This window comes from Choloepus didactylus, chromosome 8, assembly GCF_015220235.1.
Source record: "Choloepus didactylus isolate mChoDid1 chromosome 8, mChoDid1.pri, whole genome shotgun sequence".
Classification (NCBI taxonomy): domain Eukaryota; kingdom Metazoa; phylum Chordata; class Mammalia; order Pilosa; family Megalonychidae; genus Choloepus; species Choloepus didactylus.
In genome coordinates this window covers 137,549,899-137,565,410 of record NC_051314.1, presented here as the reverse complement: position 1 = coordinate 137,565,410, position 15,512 = coordinate 137,549,899, and the positions used below count along the sequence as shown (strand labels likewise).

General features: G+C 45.9%; 1 protein-coding gene across 4 annotated transcripts in view; it reads right to left on the bottom strand.

Moving 5' to 3' along the window:
* Positions 1 to 145: 145 nt before the first annotated feature.
* Positions 146 to 15,512, bottom strand: part of GATA3 (GATA binding protein 3) — a 28,169-nt gene continuing 12,802 nt past the window's right edge. For 3 of the 4 annotated variants that reach the window (XM_037847144.1, XM_037847142.1, XM_037847145.1), the window contains exons 3-6: positions 14,965 to 15,501; positions 9,568 to 9,713; positions 5,009 to 5,134; positions 146 to 1,004 (exon numbers count right to left, since the gene is read on the bottom strand). In XM_037847144.1, coding sequence (XP_037703072.1) covers positions 720 to 1,004; positions 5,009 to 5,134; positions 9,568 to 9,713; positions 14,965 to 15,501 — 1,094 coding nt within the window. In that variant the 3' untranslated portion in view covers positions 146 to 719. The remainder of the gene's footprint in view (positions 1,005 to 5,008; positions 5,135 to 9,567; positions 9,714 to 14,964; positions 15,502 to 15,512) is intronic. The other variant, XM_037847146.1, reaches the window with a different exon arrangement.

The window sequence follows — 15,512 nt, the reverse complement described above, 5'->3', positions numbered from 1 at the left end:
AATTACAGGGACTTGTTCACAAAGCTTGCAGGCCTGGAGGGAAGGCTCTCAGAAACCCACAGTGGCAAAAAATGTGAATGTTAACACAGATTGCCCAGAACTGATAGTATCTCCTACGCAGAGGCCCACAGCTTTGAACAAGTGATTTGCCTACGACTTTTTCTTATGATTTTTTTTTCTTTTTTCTTTCTTTTTTTTTTTTTTTTTCCTTTTTCTTTTAATGCCTCAAACTGTGGCCAGTGAAAGGAAACCAAAACTGGCAGTTTGTTCGTTTCATTTGAATATCAGACCTAGTTGCTTCTTAATTTCCACACTTCTATTGTCCCCCCCATATTCCTTAAAAATTCTCGGCGTCCTTCATGACCTTCTTATAGCTCAGGTGTCATGAAGTTGTCCTCAAATGTACAGTATTTCTTACAATATAAGTTATATGCAATGTTCGGCATGTTTTTTTTTTTTTCACAGCACTGGAGACCCTGTTAAATAGGGAATATGAGTCTGAATGGCTTATTCACAAATGGGATCCAGATTCAGTGGTCGAGAACACAGACACCACAGCAAGCGCCTTTTCCAAAGCGGCAAACATCGTTTTGCCGTCTGCCTTCGAAAACATATATCCATCGGCTTTAGGCTTCATGATACTGCTCCTGCAAAAATGCAAGTATAAGGGGCAGGAGGGACCCCGGCCCGGAGCCCTGCCCCGCGGCGCGCGGGGGGTCCTAGCCCATCGCGGTGACCATGCTGGAGGGGTGGTGAGGTCCGAAGGAGAGGCTGGAGGGCGGGTGCATCGGGGTTGGAGTGGACAGCATGTGGCTGGAGTGGCTGAAGGGGGAGATGTGGCTGAGGGAGGACATGTGTCTGGAGAGGGCCGCGGGGTTGAACGAGCTGCTCTTGGGGAAGTCCTCCAGCGCGTCGTGCACCTTTTTGCATTTTTTGGATTTGCTAGACATTTTTCGGTTTCGGGTCTGGATTCCTTCTTTCTTCATGGTCAGGGGCCTGTTAATCTAAGCAAAGATCAATTTTTTTTTTTTTTTAACTCGTCTGCTGGCTCTGAGATGGCACCAGTGCTAACGCCCCACTATGGGTTCCTCAGACCACTGCAGGTTGGGGGGCTGGGGGGTGTCTGTTTTCAGGGTGCCCCTTCCTCCAACCTCTTCCTGCCTCTTTCCCAGGGACCCAGACACTACCACTGATGTCTGCCCAGGATTTGGGCTGTTGGCTTCTATCAGCTTCAGAAACAGGAAGGACCATAGTGGAGGAATTCCAAGCAGAGTTTATTCATTATGTTCATCAGTCTCAATAATTTAAGGGAAAAATTTTCCTTGGGGAACTTTGCATTTCCAAGGACCACATTTTAGAGACCCACCCAGCATGACGTTATTGCTACGGTAATGGAAATACACTGCTTTTCTCATTTCACTCGAATTTCCTTAGACTACTTCATGAGAATGGAAGGAAGGGAGGAATCTTCAAGAAGGAAACATTTTCTCCCTCTTCTGACAACACTCTTAGGACTTTCAAAGCACTGCCAAGGTAAGCTGAAGTGTTTAAGTCTATCTGCCTTGGAGAAACTGGGATTGCGGGACTCTTCAAAGTAATTTCTGGTCACCTCTCTTCTGCCTGGCATTTTCACCATAAGGAGGACCATAAAATCTTCCCCTGGAATTTGTACGTTCTGGGATCGTATTGTTATTCAACGCATCTTTCCCAAAAGGTAATCCCTGGCCCATCCAGGCCAATAGAACTACAGTGACTGAAAGTTGCTATTTCTACCTAGTTCTGACTCCCCATTTCTAACCAGGCAAACAACTACACAACCGATCAACAAGTAGTTAATAACCACTTACTAGGAGCAAAGCGCTGTGCTAGCACCAACTCACACATCTCCAAAAAAATCAAAGGCTTAGAGTGAACTAGATTAAAAAGACCCGACCCTGCTCTAAAGTTCTCTAGACTTCAGTCTCCAAGGCATTACACCAACTCGCTCTTCTTGATAAAACTCACTTGCTTTGTTTTGTTTAACACATTTGATTTGGGGGCCCAGAATCAAGAGGAGGGGTTGCTTTGTAAAACAAACAGAGGCGTCTCTCCACACGGAGGCAGAATAGATGAACCTCAACAACATACACGTCCCGTCTTAGCAGACTCCCCGTCTGGCCGTGTTTCCAGGGAAATATGGCAAAGAGACTCAGGGGCAGTGGTCAGGGAAGGAGCTTTCCTTCCACCAGGATTCTCAAGGGTCCAAAAAGAGACTCCCAGTATTCAAGGATCAACTTGTCTGCTCCAAAAGCTAGGAAAGGACAGTTCAGGAAGACAGAATCCAAATGGCCAAGAGACAGGGCTGCTGTCCCTACATCCGGAAGGAGCAGACACTCAGCTTCCTGGAGCTAAGCTGGGAGAGGACACACGGAGGAGGCAGCTGTGGCCATGACACTGGAACTCAGACCTTAGATGCCCCAGTGCCAGGGAGGCAGCGCAAGTGACAGGGAATGAACCAGAAGTTCACTGCCAAAAGGACATCTCAGGGTTCCTTCTTCAAAGTTATAATCAAGATAAAGAGGCAGCCATGAGAGATGACTGGACTTGACTGTCCCACCAAATCTTCACCAAGATAATGTCTAGATACATCAGTCTTTATGCTGACATCTGGATATACATGGCCAGATATCTAAATATAGTATCTAGTTGCACTGATAGCCACCTGAACCCAGATAACTGGTTACAGCACTCCCTAAATATACCGATAATCAGATATGCAGCTATCTAAACACCTCGATAAGAAGAAAGGAAGGTAGAGCACATGTGCATAAACATCTATCTAGATGGGCAGAACACAACACAACATGATGAGAATGACAATAGATTATTATCACTCATTGCTAAATGCACACAAATCGCCTTTTATGAATTCTTACCAAACCAGAGAAGTCAGAAAAACCATTCTTACAGATGAGTTAAGTACAGTAACTTTTTCTCTCCTCATCACTGGAGACAGGGAGTTAATTAAGAATACAGTGGGAAGGAGTGGTGCAGAGGTGTTCCTTGACTTTCCTTTGATTTGGAAAATTCAGTTTTCAGACTTTTTTTTCCAGATTGGACACAACTGAGATCGTATCTCATCAGTGAAAAATGCATCGCTAATTTGCCAGAATTCCTATACTTCATGGAAACTGAAAAGAATTCCATACATGCACACAATTCATGACAACTTGTTATATTTTACAATAAGAAAACCATTTACCTTCCAATCCTTCTCCTATTAGCCCTGACGCCACTCAGTGCCCAGGAATTCTTGATTCTGAAATCAAGAATACACTCACAGATTCAAGGGAAGGCTTAGATTCCACTTCTACTTTACCAGCCACCTTAACATCTTGCACAAGTTTCTTACTTCTCTGAGTCATCACTTCTTCAAGTAAAACAGAAATAAAAAAACAATTTCTGCCCTGCCCTCATCACAGAACTGTTTGAGGCTCAAATGTAATCAAGTCACATGAAGGTCTTTAAAAACCATAAATTACAACCCCAAAATAATTTTATAGGCTGTGTTGATGATGGAGTAGCTAATAAACTCAAGCCCCAAATCTTCCAGATTTCGATCACACATCATTTTATCTCCACTGCAGTGAGCAAGTAAATTCCCCAAAGTGAAAATGGGGTGTGGATCTAATTGCTGAAAACTGTATATAAACCAGAGTCCATAATAAGACTAGTTGCATTAGTGCAGGCTCTGCGTGGGGACTGTGAATAGCAAGGACATTGTTTTACACTGTCCTTGAGAATCACAGCAACTTGCTCCCAAAGGTGAAAAAGGACTAGGGGGCTAAGGTCATTCTGAAAAGTTCTCCTGTGCCCGAAAAAATCTAACCAGAAAAGCTTCTTCTCCAATTCCCAGATAATCCTGGGTAAGACGGGTTTCTTGCCAGAATGGCCCTAGGTAAAAGCTTTGCCTCTTTGCTGTGCAATCCCAGACTTTTCCAAAGTCAGATTGGCAATGAAGTTTTAGAAGAAGCAGAAAGAGCCAAAGAAGAGGCAAAAGAGAAAAAGAAAGAGAGAGGGAGGGATGGAGGGAGGGAGGAAGGAAAGAAGGAAGGAAAGAAGGAAGGAAGGCAGATGAGGATGAAATGAAAATTCTTTCTTTGGGATTAATGTAAAATTTCAGATGCAATTAGGGGCTCAGCCAGAGCAGTTTCAGGGGAAAATTACCTGATTTGTTGTTGTTGTTGTTGTTTTTAAGGTAAAGATATTACCAAATGGGAAGGCCCTAATTTAAAAGATTAGAAATGAACCCACTGAACCCAGGTGCCTGGCAATTATCATTCTGCTAATATGACAGAGAAGGAAAAAAGAGCAGTTTCTTTGTTATAGCTAACCTCTCATTGCCCCTTTCCCTGGGATTTGTCTGCCTGTGTCAGCTGGTTAGGACAAAGCCATCATCAGCTGAACTCTCTCAGGTATTTCACTTCATGTCTTTTAAACAGAGAATGTATTTAAAATTCATAGCACAGGTTTAGCCAAGACTTCACTCCTCAGTAACTGAATCGGTCCTCCTAGTTTCAGGAGTTCTTGTGCCATGCATTCAATTCTATTTACCTTTCTTTTTCAATCTGTCACTCGCTCTTTCTTTTTGCAAAAAGGTAAGATGCAAGGAAACATCGAAATATAATTGGTGACTTTTTTGTTTTCCAGGGGGAAGATCTTTTTTTCCTCTTACAATCCCCAACCAGGTCCTCTAAGCATCAGGGATTGCTGCATCTAAGTGGGCTGTATCGTTCTCCATGTTTAAACCCCTTCCGCCCTGCAAAGTTGAGGCGTGTTTATTTGGAAAAGGGTGATGCTCTAAAGTAGGTCCTTTGGTATCCATTGTCTGAGGGCAGTTATTCCATCCAAAGGAGGGTGATTTCATTGGAGAGGAGAACTTGGGAGGGTGGAGCTGAAGCTGTTTCACGGACATCACCAGAGAGAGAGAGAGAGAGAGACCCCTCTTGGCGACGACAGTCACACTTACATTGTGCAGCTTGTAGTAGAGGCCACATGCGTTGCAGACGGGGTCCCCGTTGGCATTCCTCCTCCAGAGGGTAGTGGTGGTGGTCTGACAATTTGCACAGGACGTACCTGCTCTTCTTGCTGCCGACTGGGAGAGGGGAGAAAGGAAAGGGTAAAATCAAAACATTTGTGAACCGGGTTCTCATAACTACAGAGAAAGATTTTTAAAAAAAAAAGAAAAAAGAAATTATCATTGAAATCAAAACTAGCAAGTGGCCCACATGAAAGTGCCTCAAGAAGAAAAATGCAGCCAATCCATTCACATCAGGGTACATCAGACCATAGGAAGGTGGACAGGATTTCACCCACTCGTCTCCAGGGTGGAAGTCGGGAGAACCGGAAAGTGAAGCCACTTCTGCGGGACAATCCTCTCCCCCCACCCTACCCAACAAAGTTCCCGAGATGCTTAATTCTTACGGAGAGCAATTTTGAATGACCCGTTCTGGGGCTTCGGTACCAGGCTTTCTTTCGGTTGCCTTATCTACCAGGCCCTGGGCTACGAGAGGTCACTTTCAAGTGCAACTTGCAAGAAAATCAATTCTGGAATAGGCAACTGGCCATGAAGATACATTCATGGTAAAGGAAGAGCAAACCCAGGCATCAGTGGCCATTATAGATCCCGAAGAAAGAAATGCTGGATTGAAAAGAGCACAGAGGGCTAAAAGCACAGTAAAGTAGTAAGAGAAAAATTGTGCATGTGTGTGGTATGTACTCATGGGCTGTACAATTTAGGAAGCACCAAGCAGGACATCCTAAGCCTGGGGGACCCTGCAAAATTTGCACCAATGCTAGGGGTACACAGCCTACACCTGCCAACTTGATTACGTGTCCCTCCCATGGGTGACAGCCAACTTCTCTCTCTTTTGGTTAATGAGGCAAACAGAAAAGAACAAGGAACTCTGCTATTCAACAGGAACACAGGATCCTCCTGCTCTCCTCTCCTTTCACCTTCTGGAAATTAGGCATTTCCTATTTGCTGTCTACAGAGTAGAGCAGTAGCAGGTCAAATGTCAGCAGCAACTCGAATTTTAATTCCTTGGTTGTGTCACTGCCTTCATTTCCTTTAAAAGGGAGATTTTTCTTTGACCTTTTGATGCATTTTAAATGTATGAGGTGACTATTCTCTATGCCTATACTTCAAAAAAAATTAGAGCCCAAAATTTTGAAAGAAGAGGGAGTTGAGTCACTTCTAACATGCACGTCTCTCTCCTCCTCACCGCCCACCATAAAAAGAAGACATTAATGCAAATTATCCCTACTCTTAGACTAAAAAATAAATATATATATGATTAAAGAAAAGGCAGGAGAATTCAACTGTGATCAAAAAAATTCTGGCCTGGTTATAAAAACTTGGAAGGGAAATGAGAGGCATCCTGGTATGCTTTTCTATCAATATTTTATCAAGCAAAGTTGGACCAGACACCTGAAGCTACCAGATCTGGAAAACCCAGCAGCAATTTGGCATTAACCAAACTGATTCCTTTCCTTTCAGAGCCATGAAATTTTTCCACAATTACCTTCCCATAAGTGCTAAATGGCAGGGCTATGACTTTATTTTTTTATTTATTTATTTTTTAATTCTTTAGTCTCTGCACTCCAAGGACTGGAAATTAAAAACAATCCCAATCTCTCCTAATTGAGAAAGTTCTATACATGTTTTTTGCTGTCAATTTTGAAAATCATTTGTCACAGTTCAAGGTATACTGATGCTAACCCCACATGCTATGCCCATATGCTCTGTGAAATGTGATAGCTTAATATTTAAATAATCATTTCATTTGCATGCTCTTGCGAAGAAGGTGCTACATAAAATCAGTGCTTAATGATTTTGACTATTCTGTTATCATGTTATTAGTACCTTCCTGTAAGTTTCTTTTCTTTAAAAGAAACACTCAGATGTAGTAGACTAACACCTTGGGTGCCTGGATTTCCCAGCCCAGCAGTTTTGAATGTCTAGTACAAGCACGTCATGCCAACTGGCAACATCAGAGCTCCCAGTGACAAGGCTCGCTGTGCAGCACTTTGCAGTATGTTGATGGGAACATAAATAAAGCAGGCTCCGGATGAGTCTCCAGTCCTATAAACTTTATACTAATGTGTACCGAATCTCTATAAGTCACACTGTTGGTTCACTGGTAGGAGGTATATTCACAAAGCGAGCTACTTGGCCTTTTGTTCATTGTCAGGCATTTGAAAATCGAAGGGACACTGAGAAAAAAAATCCTATAGATCTTCCCTTCGGACATTTCTTCTATTTCCTGCATTAGTTTATTTGGTGGTAGATATGCATCTTATGGAAGAGCTAGCTGCTGAAAGGACCCGGTGGTCTAAAAGTGAACTTGCAGATATGTACTACAAAAAAAGCAAACTGGAAAGATGGGTCTGGGGTGAAGGGACAGGAAACATAGGAAAAGAATCAAAAGAAAGTTTCTAGGTGTTCAGTAGGCAAGGAAATTAAAGAGTTAAAAAGTAATCCTGTGTATGCTGAAAGTCTCTCTGCAGTATATGATTTCTTCAGAACTAAAAATATGAAACCACCCAGAACAGATGATTAAGAGCAAACAGACAGCTTCAAGTGTGACAGCAAATGAACTCTAGAATTAAACGCAACTCTTGCTCAGAGTTCTACAGATTTCTTAGGAAAGGAGAGGGAAGAAAAAATTATATAAAATGGAAGTAGAGACCTATGCCACGGCAGAGACATAAGAAAACCCGAGAAAACGTCAAATGCACTCTTGCTCATCGATCAGCTCAAAGTTTGAAACTTTTATTCCCTTTCTTTTCTCTCCTTTACTTTTGCCTTAAAGTGAAAATTTAAAAAAACGAAATTTTAACTATCATAGTATCCTCACTTTTAAAATTTTAAAATTAACAAGAAGGTTTTTGTTGTTGGTTTTCTTTTTCTTTCTTTCTTTTTAAACTAAGGCCAGGTTCTGAGTGATTCAGAACATTCTTTTGTGGTGTGCTCATATTCATTCTGTGCTAACACCTCCAGTCATTTTTTTTTTTTTTCAAACACTTCTTGTTCTGATACATTCAAACATCTTGATGTTTAGGTTGGGGAAGCTGAGTTGTTGTTTATGACTTATCTCCAGTGCTCAGATATCCGGCAGCTTTTTCCTAGGAAGTTAGCTTTGCACATTAGAGAAAAGGAAAAAAACCCGAACTGTATGAGGAGAAAGGCGGTGGGGGGGGGGTGTTTATGGGGGAGAGAGGTTGAGAAGTTGGAGGAGGGGACAAAGAACAGCTAGAATAAAGCCTAGAGACCCACAACTGCCAAAAACTTAAGTCATGTGGGCACTTCCATCCCTAGAAAGTTTTTCCCTTTTCTAAAGAGGATGCGAAAGGTGTTAAGTGGCATTAAAATCTGGTGTGGAGGACAAATGATTCTTCAAAAAGAATTCAGAGCTGTTGGGTTTTTCCCTTAAAATTTAATGGATGCTAATTCATCCATTAATCTGCATAGGGAAAATCCCCTCCTCCCTTCTCTACTTGGTAAAGTTATCATTGCACAAAGCATTCTGATCTCTTGACTGTGGTTAGTTATCATTTTGCCAAGTCTGCTTTTATTGTTCTCTGCTACCATCTATGCTTACCACTCAGTCTGGCCTAAGGTTCCAAAGGCAAGTTGACAAATGAACCTTTCCTGCTAGTTTTCCTTTTAAATGCTTGACACTGGCCAAGTTTTCTCAAGTATTCCTATAGTCAAGAAGTTTTAAGAATGAAACTGTTCTGTAAACCCATATCTTTTCTAATAAAAACAATTTAATTTAAAAAAAAAGAGGTTTCAGAAAGGAAAAAAAAAAGATAAAAAACTGTCACCCTGCCAATAAGCATTCAAAGGGAAAATAAGACCACCTGCTACGTGAGACCAAGAAATCATAGATTTTTTCCCACAGGAATCACCATTGGGAAGGCCTCAATTCCTAAGGCAGAGAAAGAAGATAAAGTCCATTAGGCTCAAGGGCTGGCTGCTTTTGAAATTCAGTTAATTGCCCCATCAATCTTGGAGCACAGGCACAGAAGAGGCACCCCCAAACACCACCACCACCAACCCGGTGTTGAGTCTATGATCACTTCCTAGAAGTCTATCTACCTCCTCCTGCTCCTGCAAGAACACATTCTGGATGATATCTAGGACATTCCGCCCTCCTTCTAAATTTCTCTGTCTGCGAAACAGTGACTATCACTGCATTTTAAATCTGTTGTCCAGGTCCTGTTACACAGTCCCACTCTATCTGGACATAAATTTAAATAAGATTTGATAACCAAGAAGATAGCATCCCTTAAAATTTGGTGACTTGAGAAACAAGGAGGGAAAATGAAAATGAGAGAGCTTTTCTAACTTAAAAAAAAAAAAGAAAGAAAGAAAAGAAACAAACAAAAGCTCTCTCCCAAGCAAGCTGACACGATTTTGAGCTGTCTTGCCAATTTCCTGCAGAAAGCGCTCCTTCCTGAAGAAAGGAAATTAGAAACACAAAATGGTTAGTGTTGGCTCAGTGCTTCCCAAGGAGAACTTACCAGCCTTCGCTTCGGTTTAATGAGGGGCCGGTTCTGTCCGTTCATTTTGTGGTACAGACCGCAGGCATTGCAGAGGTAGTGTCCCGTGCCATCTCTCCGCCACAGTGGGGTTGAGGTGGCGCCACAGTTGACACACTCCCTGCCTTCTGGAAACAAGACCACACATAAGTCACTTATGGAATGAAAACGCGCAGAAGAGCTTGACAGAGCTTGGGCTTGGGGGTGGGGGTGTGAAAGTACAATGGAGAACTGTCTTTCTCTCTTCCTCCTCTTTCTGGGAGCTTTTCCTCCACCACCTCCTTTTAAGGTGCTCCAAAGTTGGAAAGAGTTGCTATAAGGCCGCATACGACAGGCCCCATCCCTGTGTGTACAGCTCCCCCATCCAAAGAAGTGGCAGATGAATAAACAGCAAAAGAACCCTGTCCTTAGCCTGCCTGACTTGATGGGGAAGATCGAGCAGAGCCAAGGAGGAAGGCAGATTTCAACCTGAAATATTTCCCTGAGAAAATTCTGAGCTTTGGAGGAAGGCAAAAGCAAAACATTCCACTCATGTCCCTCAGAGGAAAAAAGAGAAAACAAAGGTGACCCATTATCATCACTAGGTCTGTCTGTTTAGATTGATTAAATCATGAAGATTAGGATGGGGTAAAAAGGAAAGATTCATCATGGCTAGATAGATAAACAGATAATTAATAGATGTATAGATTGATTAATAGGCTGATTGATTTTAGTAGCTAGGCCTTTAGATTCTACTTCCAATAAAATGGTAAGTGTCCCGGGCGGGAAAGTCAAAGATTAAGACCCAGCAGGCTCCACTTATCCCCCATCCTCTTTTTTCTCTCTGGAAAATGCCAAGGTTTGCCATAGATTCTCAGCAGCTGGGAACTTCAGGGACTGAAGTTTCATTGGGACCTCAGCCTGAGCAGGCCAGCAGAGCTGGAGAGAAAACCCAGGGCAAACTTCAGACACAGAACCTGGAAGGAGGGGGGAAAGGAAAGGGGGTGGGGGGTGTTCGTGCAGAGAAGGTATCAGCTGAGGATCAGAAGAAGAGGGGAGTGGGGGGTCCCTGGCCGGCTAGTTCACCAAGGCCTGCCTGCAATTTCTCTTTTTCCAAAAAAAAAAAAAAAAAAAAAAAAAACAGAAACCGGCCAGGCCGGGTTCCAGAAGCGTTCACGCTAGGGGTCTCAGAGTGACCCTCCCGCACTTTCTGGAGCCCCTTGGGAGAATCCCTTAAAATCCTCAAAAGACCATTTCAGGACCTGGAGTTTGGAAACTGATTGCTTTTCAACTTCTGCGGGAAGAAGCAGAGGAGGACGCTTTCGGAAGCATCTCCAGCTTTTTTTTTTTGCGGGACTGGAGGAAGCCCGCGGCGGCGCCTGGCTCTCCCGACTGCGGGCAGGGACCCCCGGCCGTGGAGCCCCCCTTCCGCCGCCCCGATCCCTGCCCGCCCAGCAGCAGCGCGCGGCTCCACGCGAGCTGGTCCGCAAGGACGGGAAAGCGTTGTCTTTGGGGGTGCTGGGGAGGGCGCCGCCGGGGCGTGGGGAGAAAAGGTTGTTACGTTTTAAGAGATTCATCAATTAACACCAATCTACCAGAAAGACTGAGGGTGGGGGGTGGGGAGAACCCTGAAAGGCGTGGGAATTTCAATTCCCTAAGAGGAAGAAAAGGCCGACTTGCGCCCGGGGGACCGACCGCGCCTTGGCGGCCCCCAGCCCCAGGAGGTGGGCACCAGGAGAAGCTCACACCTGGGAGGATGTAGTCTCTCCCCCGGGGATCCTTTCGGGAGGAAAATAAAGGACTTTTGCCAATTAGAGTCAATAACAGAATTGGGTAGAGATTGTATCTATTTTGCTTTTTCAAAAATTTTTACCGATTAAGAGAGATTTGTTATTATTGCTCCAGATTCCAAAAGGATTTCTTAACCTGGGGTCATCAGTGAGCCTTCAACTATCCTGCGACCAGATGCAAAACATATGGGCCTGTGTGCCAGGGGTGCTTTCCTAGGTACCCAGCAGCTCTGGACAGGAAGACATCCAGACACCTTTCATTTGGGGTGGAAAACTGAGGGGCGTGGTAGACTGGAGGTGGTGGGGGGGGCAGGTGACAAAAGCCTCCTTGGAGCGGGGCATGCAGGGCAGCACCACAAGTCCTGAACCAGCTGGCGCTGCCAGGCCTGTCCCATCCTGCTCCCAGATGTTCCTTTCCTACTTGGGCATGGGCAGAAGGGCAGTGAAGCTCCAGGCTCCAGACCTCTTACTCCACCAGCAGCTCAGCTGCAGTGTGTTAAGGGTTGGAGGGCTGCCAGTTACACCCCATTCCTAGGCACTGGGCTCCAGGAGTGGGGTGCTCTTCCAGCATGACATTAGTCTGATTTCCTTTCGTTTGTCAGGTGGTGGGGAGGATGGCAGTTTCCTTTTCAGAGGGAACTTGAAAGCTAGCAATGGTTACCTTTTCTGCAAAGCTCTGCACAGGAGCAATTTTCTGTCTTGATTCGCTCGGCAAACTTTGCAATTGCCTTGTGTTGGGTTTGTTGTGCCCCCACCCCCACCCCGTTGTTGCCTCTAGTCTGTAACTAGCAAGCAACCAATTTTCCTAATGGAGGCCCTGACTCTCTCCTGCTGTCTTTCTCTCTCCTCACTCAGAGCCTGGTGTGAGCTGCTCAGGCAGACACCTCTCTCTTAGGTGACAAGAACCACAGAGCTGCGGAGCGTCTTGACGTTCAACAGCCATTTTCAAACACTCCTTGAGCCTCTGAGGTTGGCTCACAGACTGAAGCCTTGGGGCTGGGCCTGACAAAAGGGGATGGGGGTAAAGCAGGGTGTCATGAAAGGGGTGGGAGAACAAGATGTCCACTGTCAAAAGGAGGTGGGGGAGCTAAGAAATGGCCCTGTGCAAACAGGCTTTGTCTTTTGTTTGCAAAGATATATTCCAGCACTGAAAGCCCAAGCGTTGAAAAAGCAATCGATGCCCTAACCACAGTTTCAACCGTTTCTCCAAAATGCTACAACCCTCTTCTCTTGTCTCCTCCAGTCTTTGAACAAAAAAAAAAAAAAAAAAAAGAGGTGAAAAAAAAAAAGCAACCACTAAAACCAAAAGAATCCCCTCCCCAAGAATTCCCACCACACTTCCACCCTCTTCACACAAAACATTTCTGGAGACTTCCCCTCCAGATTCCCACCCTCCCCAGCTCCTTAGCTTGGCCAGGTGTGCCATTCTTGGTTTTTGTGACTGTAAAAAGTGAAGAAGAGGGAGGGAACAAAAAGCCAAATTTAAATTGCCCCCCATCCAGGCCAACGAAATAATAATAAATAGGTGCAAAGGAGTTCCTAGTGCTGGTTTAGGCAAACAACCACAGCTCAACGTTCAGAGTCTTAAGGAAAGAGATGTGAAAAAAGAAAAGAAGGCAGAAGTGGAGAAATCAAACACAGAAATGAGGGCATAGAAACCAGAGTCCTTTGGAAAAGTCACTCTGTCCCCTCCCCCGCCACTAACCACCACCCTGGCCTCAGAGACCACGATCTTCCCCAACCTTATAGCACGACCAGAAAAAGAGAACTCTTTTTTTTTTTTTTTTAAATCCCATTACTACCTCAAAAATGCACGGGTGTGCTCTGGTTACACCCAGCCCTCCAGCCCTGATCTAGTCCGGGTTTCCCTAAGTAAAGCAACAGCCCCCCAAGCCCAGCCACACCACCCCCAGGCTCAGGGGCCATGCTTCCCACCGGCTCCCCCTTCTTCTTGCTTTCTTTTTGACTCCACCAGCTAGCCTACCTCCCTCTCTCTCCCTCCTGCCTACTTTCATGTACTGAACAGGCAAGTCTGAGTTTTTCTGTCAGCCTAACCGCATCCGGACTCTATTAAAGTTCCTGGCGCGGGATAAACAATGCAACTGTCGCGTGCAGCAGTCTGAAAATAATTGGATTAGCTAAAACATATCAACTAAATAGAGACAGTCCTGCTCAGGCAGTCGGAGTAAATGTCACCCTGGAAAAAAAACAAAACAAAACAAAAATGCTGAAAACTGATCTCATCAGAGTCACTGGCTCCTACCTCTGAAGTTTCCAAACCCGGGCTTTGGAAGCTCTGGTTCAAGACTGCTCATCTCACACCTCCCCCCCTCCAAAAAAAGACAACTGATTTTCTCTAGGTCTTTGAATATAGAATCTAGAGGGGGGGGGCAGGGGCCAAGCAGCTGGGGTGGACCCGAGCAGAAGCACCCACCCCGAAATGGACAAACCTAAGGGAAGGCAACACTCGTCTCCAGATAGTACCTACAAATACAGTTAAATCTTTTCTTGGAGAATCCCTAACGCTCTGATTCATCAGCTTTGGTTTAGAAACAAAACTGGTGACGGGTTATTTTTGCAACAAAAATATCTTAGCTAAATTAGTATTCTGTGTGGCTGTGGGGTTTCGTTTTGTTTTGTTGCCTTTATTTTCTTTTAATGCAAGTGACAACAGCAACAGAATAAATACACAGCATGCTTCCAGACCGGGTTTGCTCTTCTGAAACCAGAAGCAGGGGAAGCAGAGACACGCATCTGAAGAACCTTTTTTCAGTCCTTTCCAGTTCCTCTGGCTTCACATCAATTGAGGACTGTGCTCTAAGATGCCTTCCTGACCCTGCCCACTCTGGGAAGCCCTAGGAGAACTGCAGGTAACTGGGCTGAATGGCATTTGATTCCAATACACCCACCTTTTCCCTGATGCAGAGCCCATTCCTTTCTCCCAGAAGTCAGGGATGTAAAGAATCTCCATGTAAAGAATCTGGGTGCTGATGTTGCCAGATTCCAATCCCCCGCCCCACACTGAAAACATATGTATATAAACACACACTTTATTTATCCGGGTCTAAATAGAGGACCGCCCCCTGCCAGTGAGTGCATAGCCCCTTTGAGCAGAGCAGGAGAGGACCCATCAGGCTGACACAGGGGCCAGAGGGGTCAGAGGAAGGACCTGTGTTTGTTTAGGTTTGAGGAGGTTTCGCTTTAGCATTAAACACTAAAGATTTATTCCCTCAGCCTTCCATTTGGTCTTGGAAGCTGACTAAAGGTTACTGGCAGAATCCAGAAGTTCTGCGACCTGAAGGAGAGGGTATTACTTTGTTTTGGTTTGTCTTTTCCTCTCGCAGGTCATTGCAAGGGTGGGGAGGGGGGATAACTAGATCCCCTTTCCCCTCTGCTTCGGAGGAAAGCAGTGGAATAGCGTGCACCTCATTCTTACAGAATGGGAAGAAATCAAATCTCAAAAGGGCTGGCAGCACCACCCAGCGCCCCCAGAGGGGCCGGACTGCGAGCCCTCCTGGTGCTGCCCCCCACCCCCACCCGGGTTTAAGGAGAAGAGAGAGGGGCTGGAAGAAAACCAGAGGGTCCCACCCAGAGGAGAGACGCCCCCTACCTGTGCTGGATCTCGCCTTGGGCCTCGACTTACACCCGAACCCGGTGGGCGAGCCGCCCAGCAGGCTGCTGGGGGGGAAGAGTCCGGAGCTGTATTCGGGGACGTAGGGCGGGTAGGTGGTGATGGGGTGGTGGGCCGACGAGGAGGCGCCCCCCAGCGTGGTCATGCTGCCGCGGGAGTGCGCCGACTCGAGCTTCATGCTTTCTGGCAGCGGCACCTGGTACTTGACGCACTCCTTCTCGTCCTGCCGGGCCGAGGCGGCCGAGCCCGGGGTGGGCAGGGACGGGTCCGGGGAGACGTCCTTGGGCGGGGTGGGCGGGAAGGTGAAGAGGTGCGGGCTGGAGTGGCCGGCCGACAGGGAGGAGGACGAGGCCGGCGGGTAGACGGAGAGCGGCCCCGGGGAGCCGTGGTGGATGGCCGTCTTGGAGAAGGGGCTGAGGTTCCAAGGCGAAGCGCTGTGGTGGCTGCCCAGGGCTTTGCCGCCGTCCAGCCAGGGCAGGGACCCGTGCAGCAGCGGCGGGCGGCACACCTGGCTCCCTGCAAGCGCC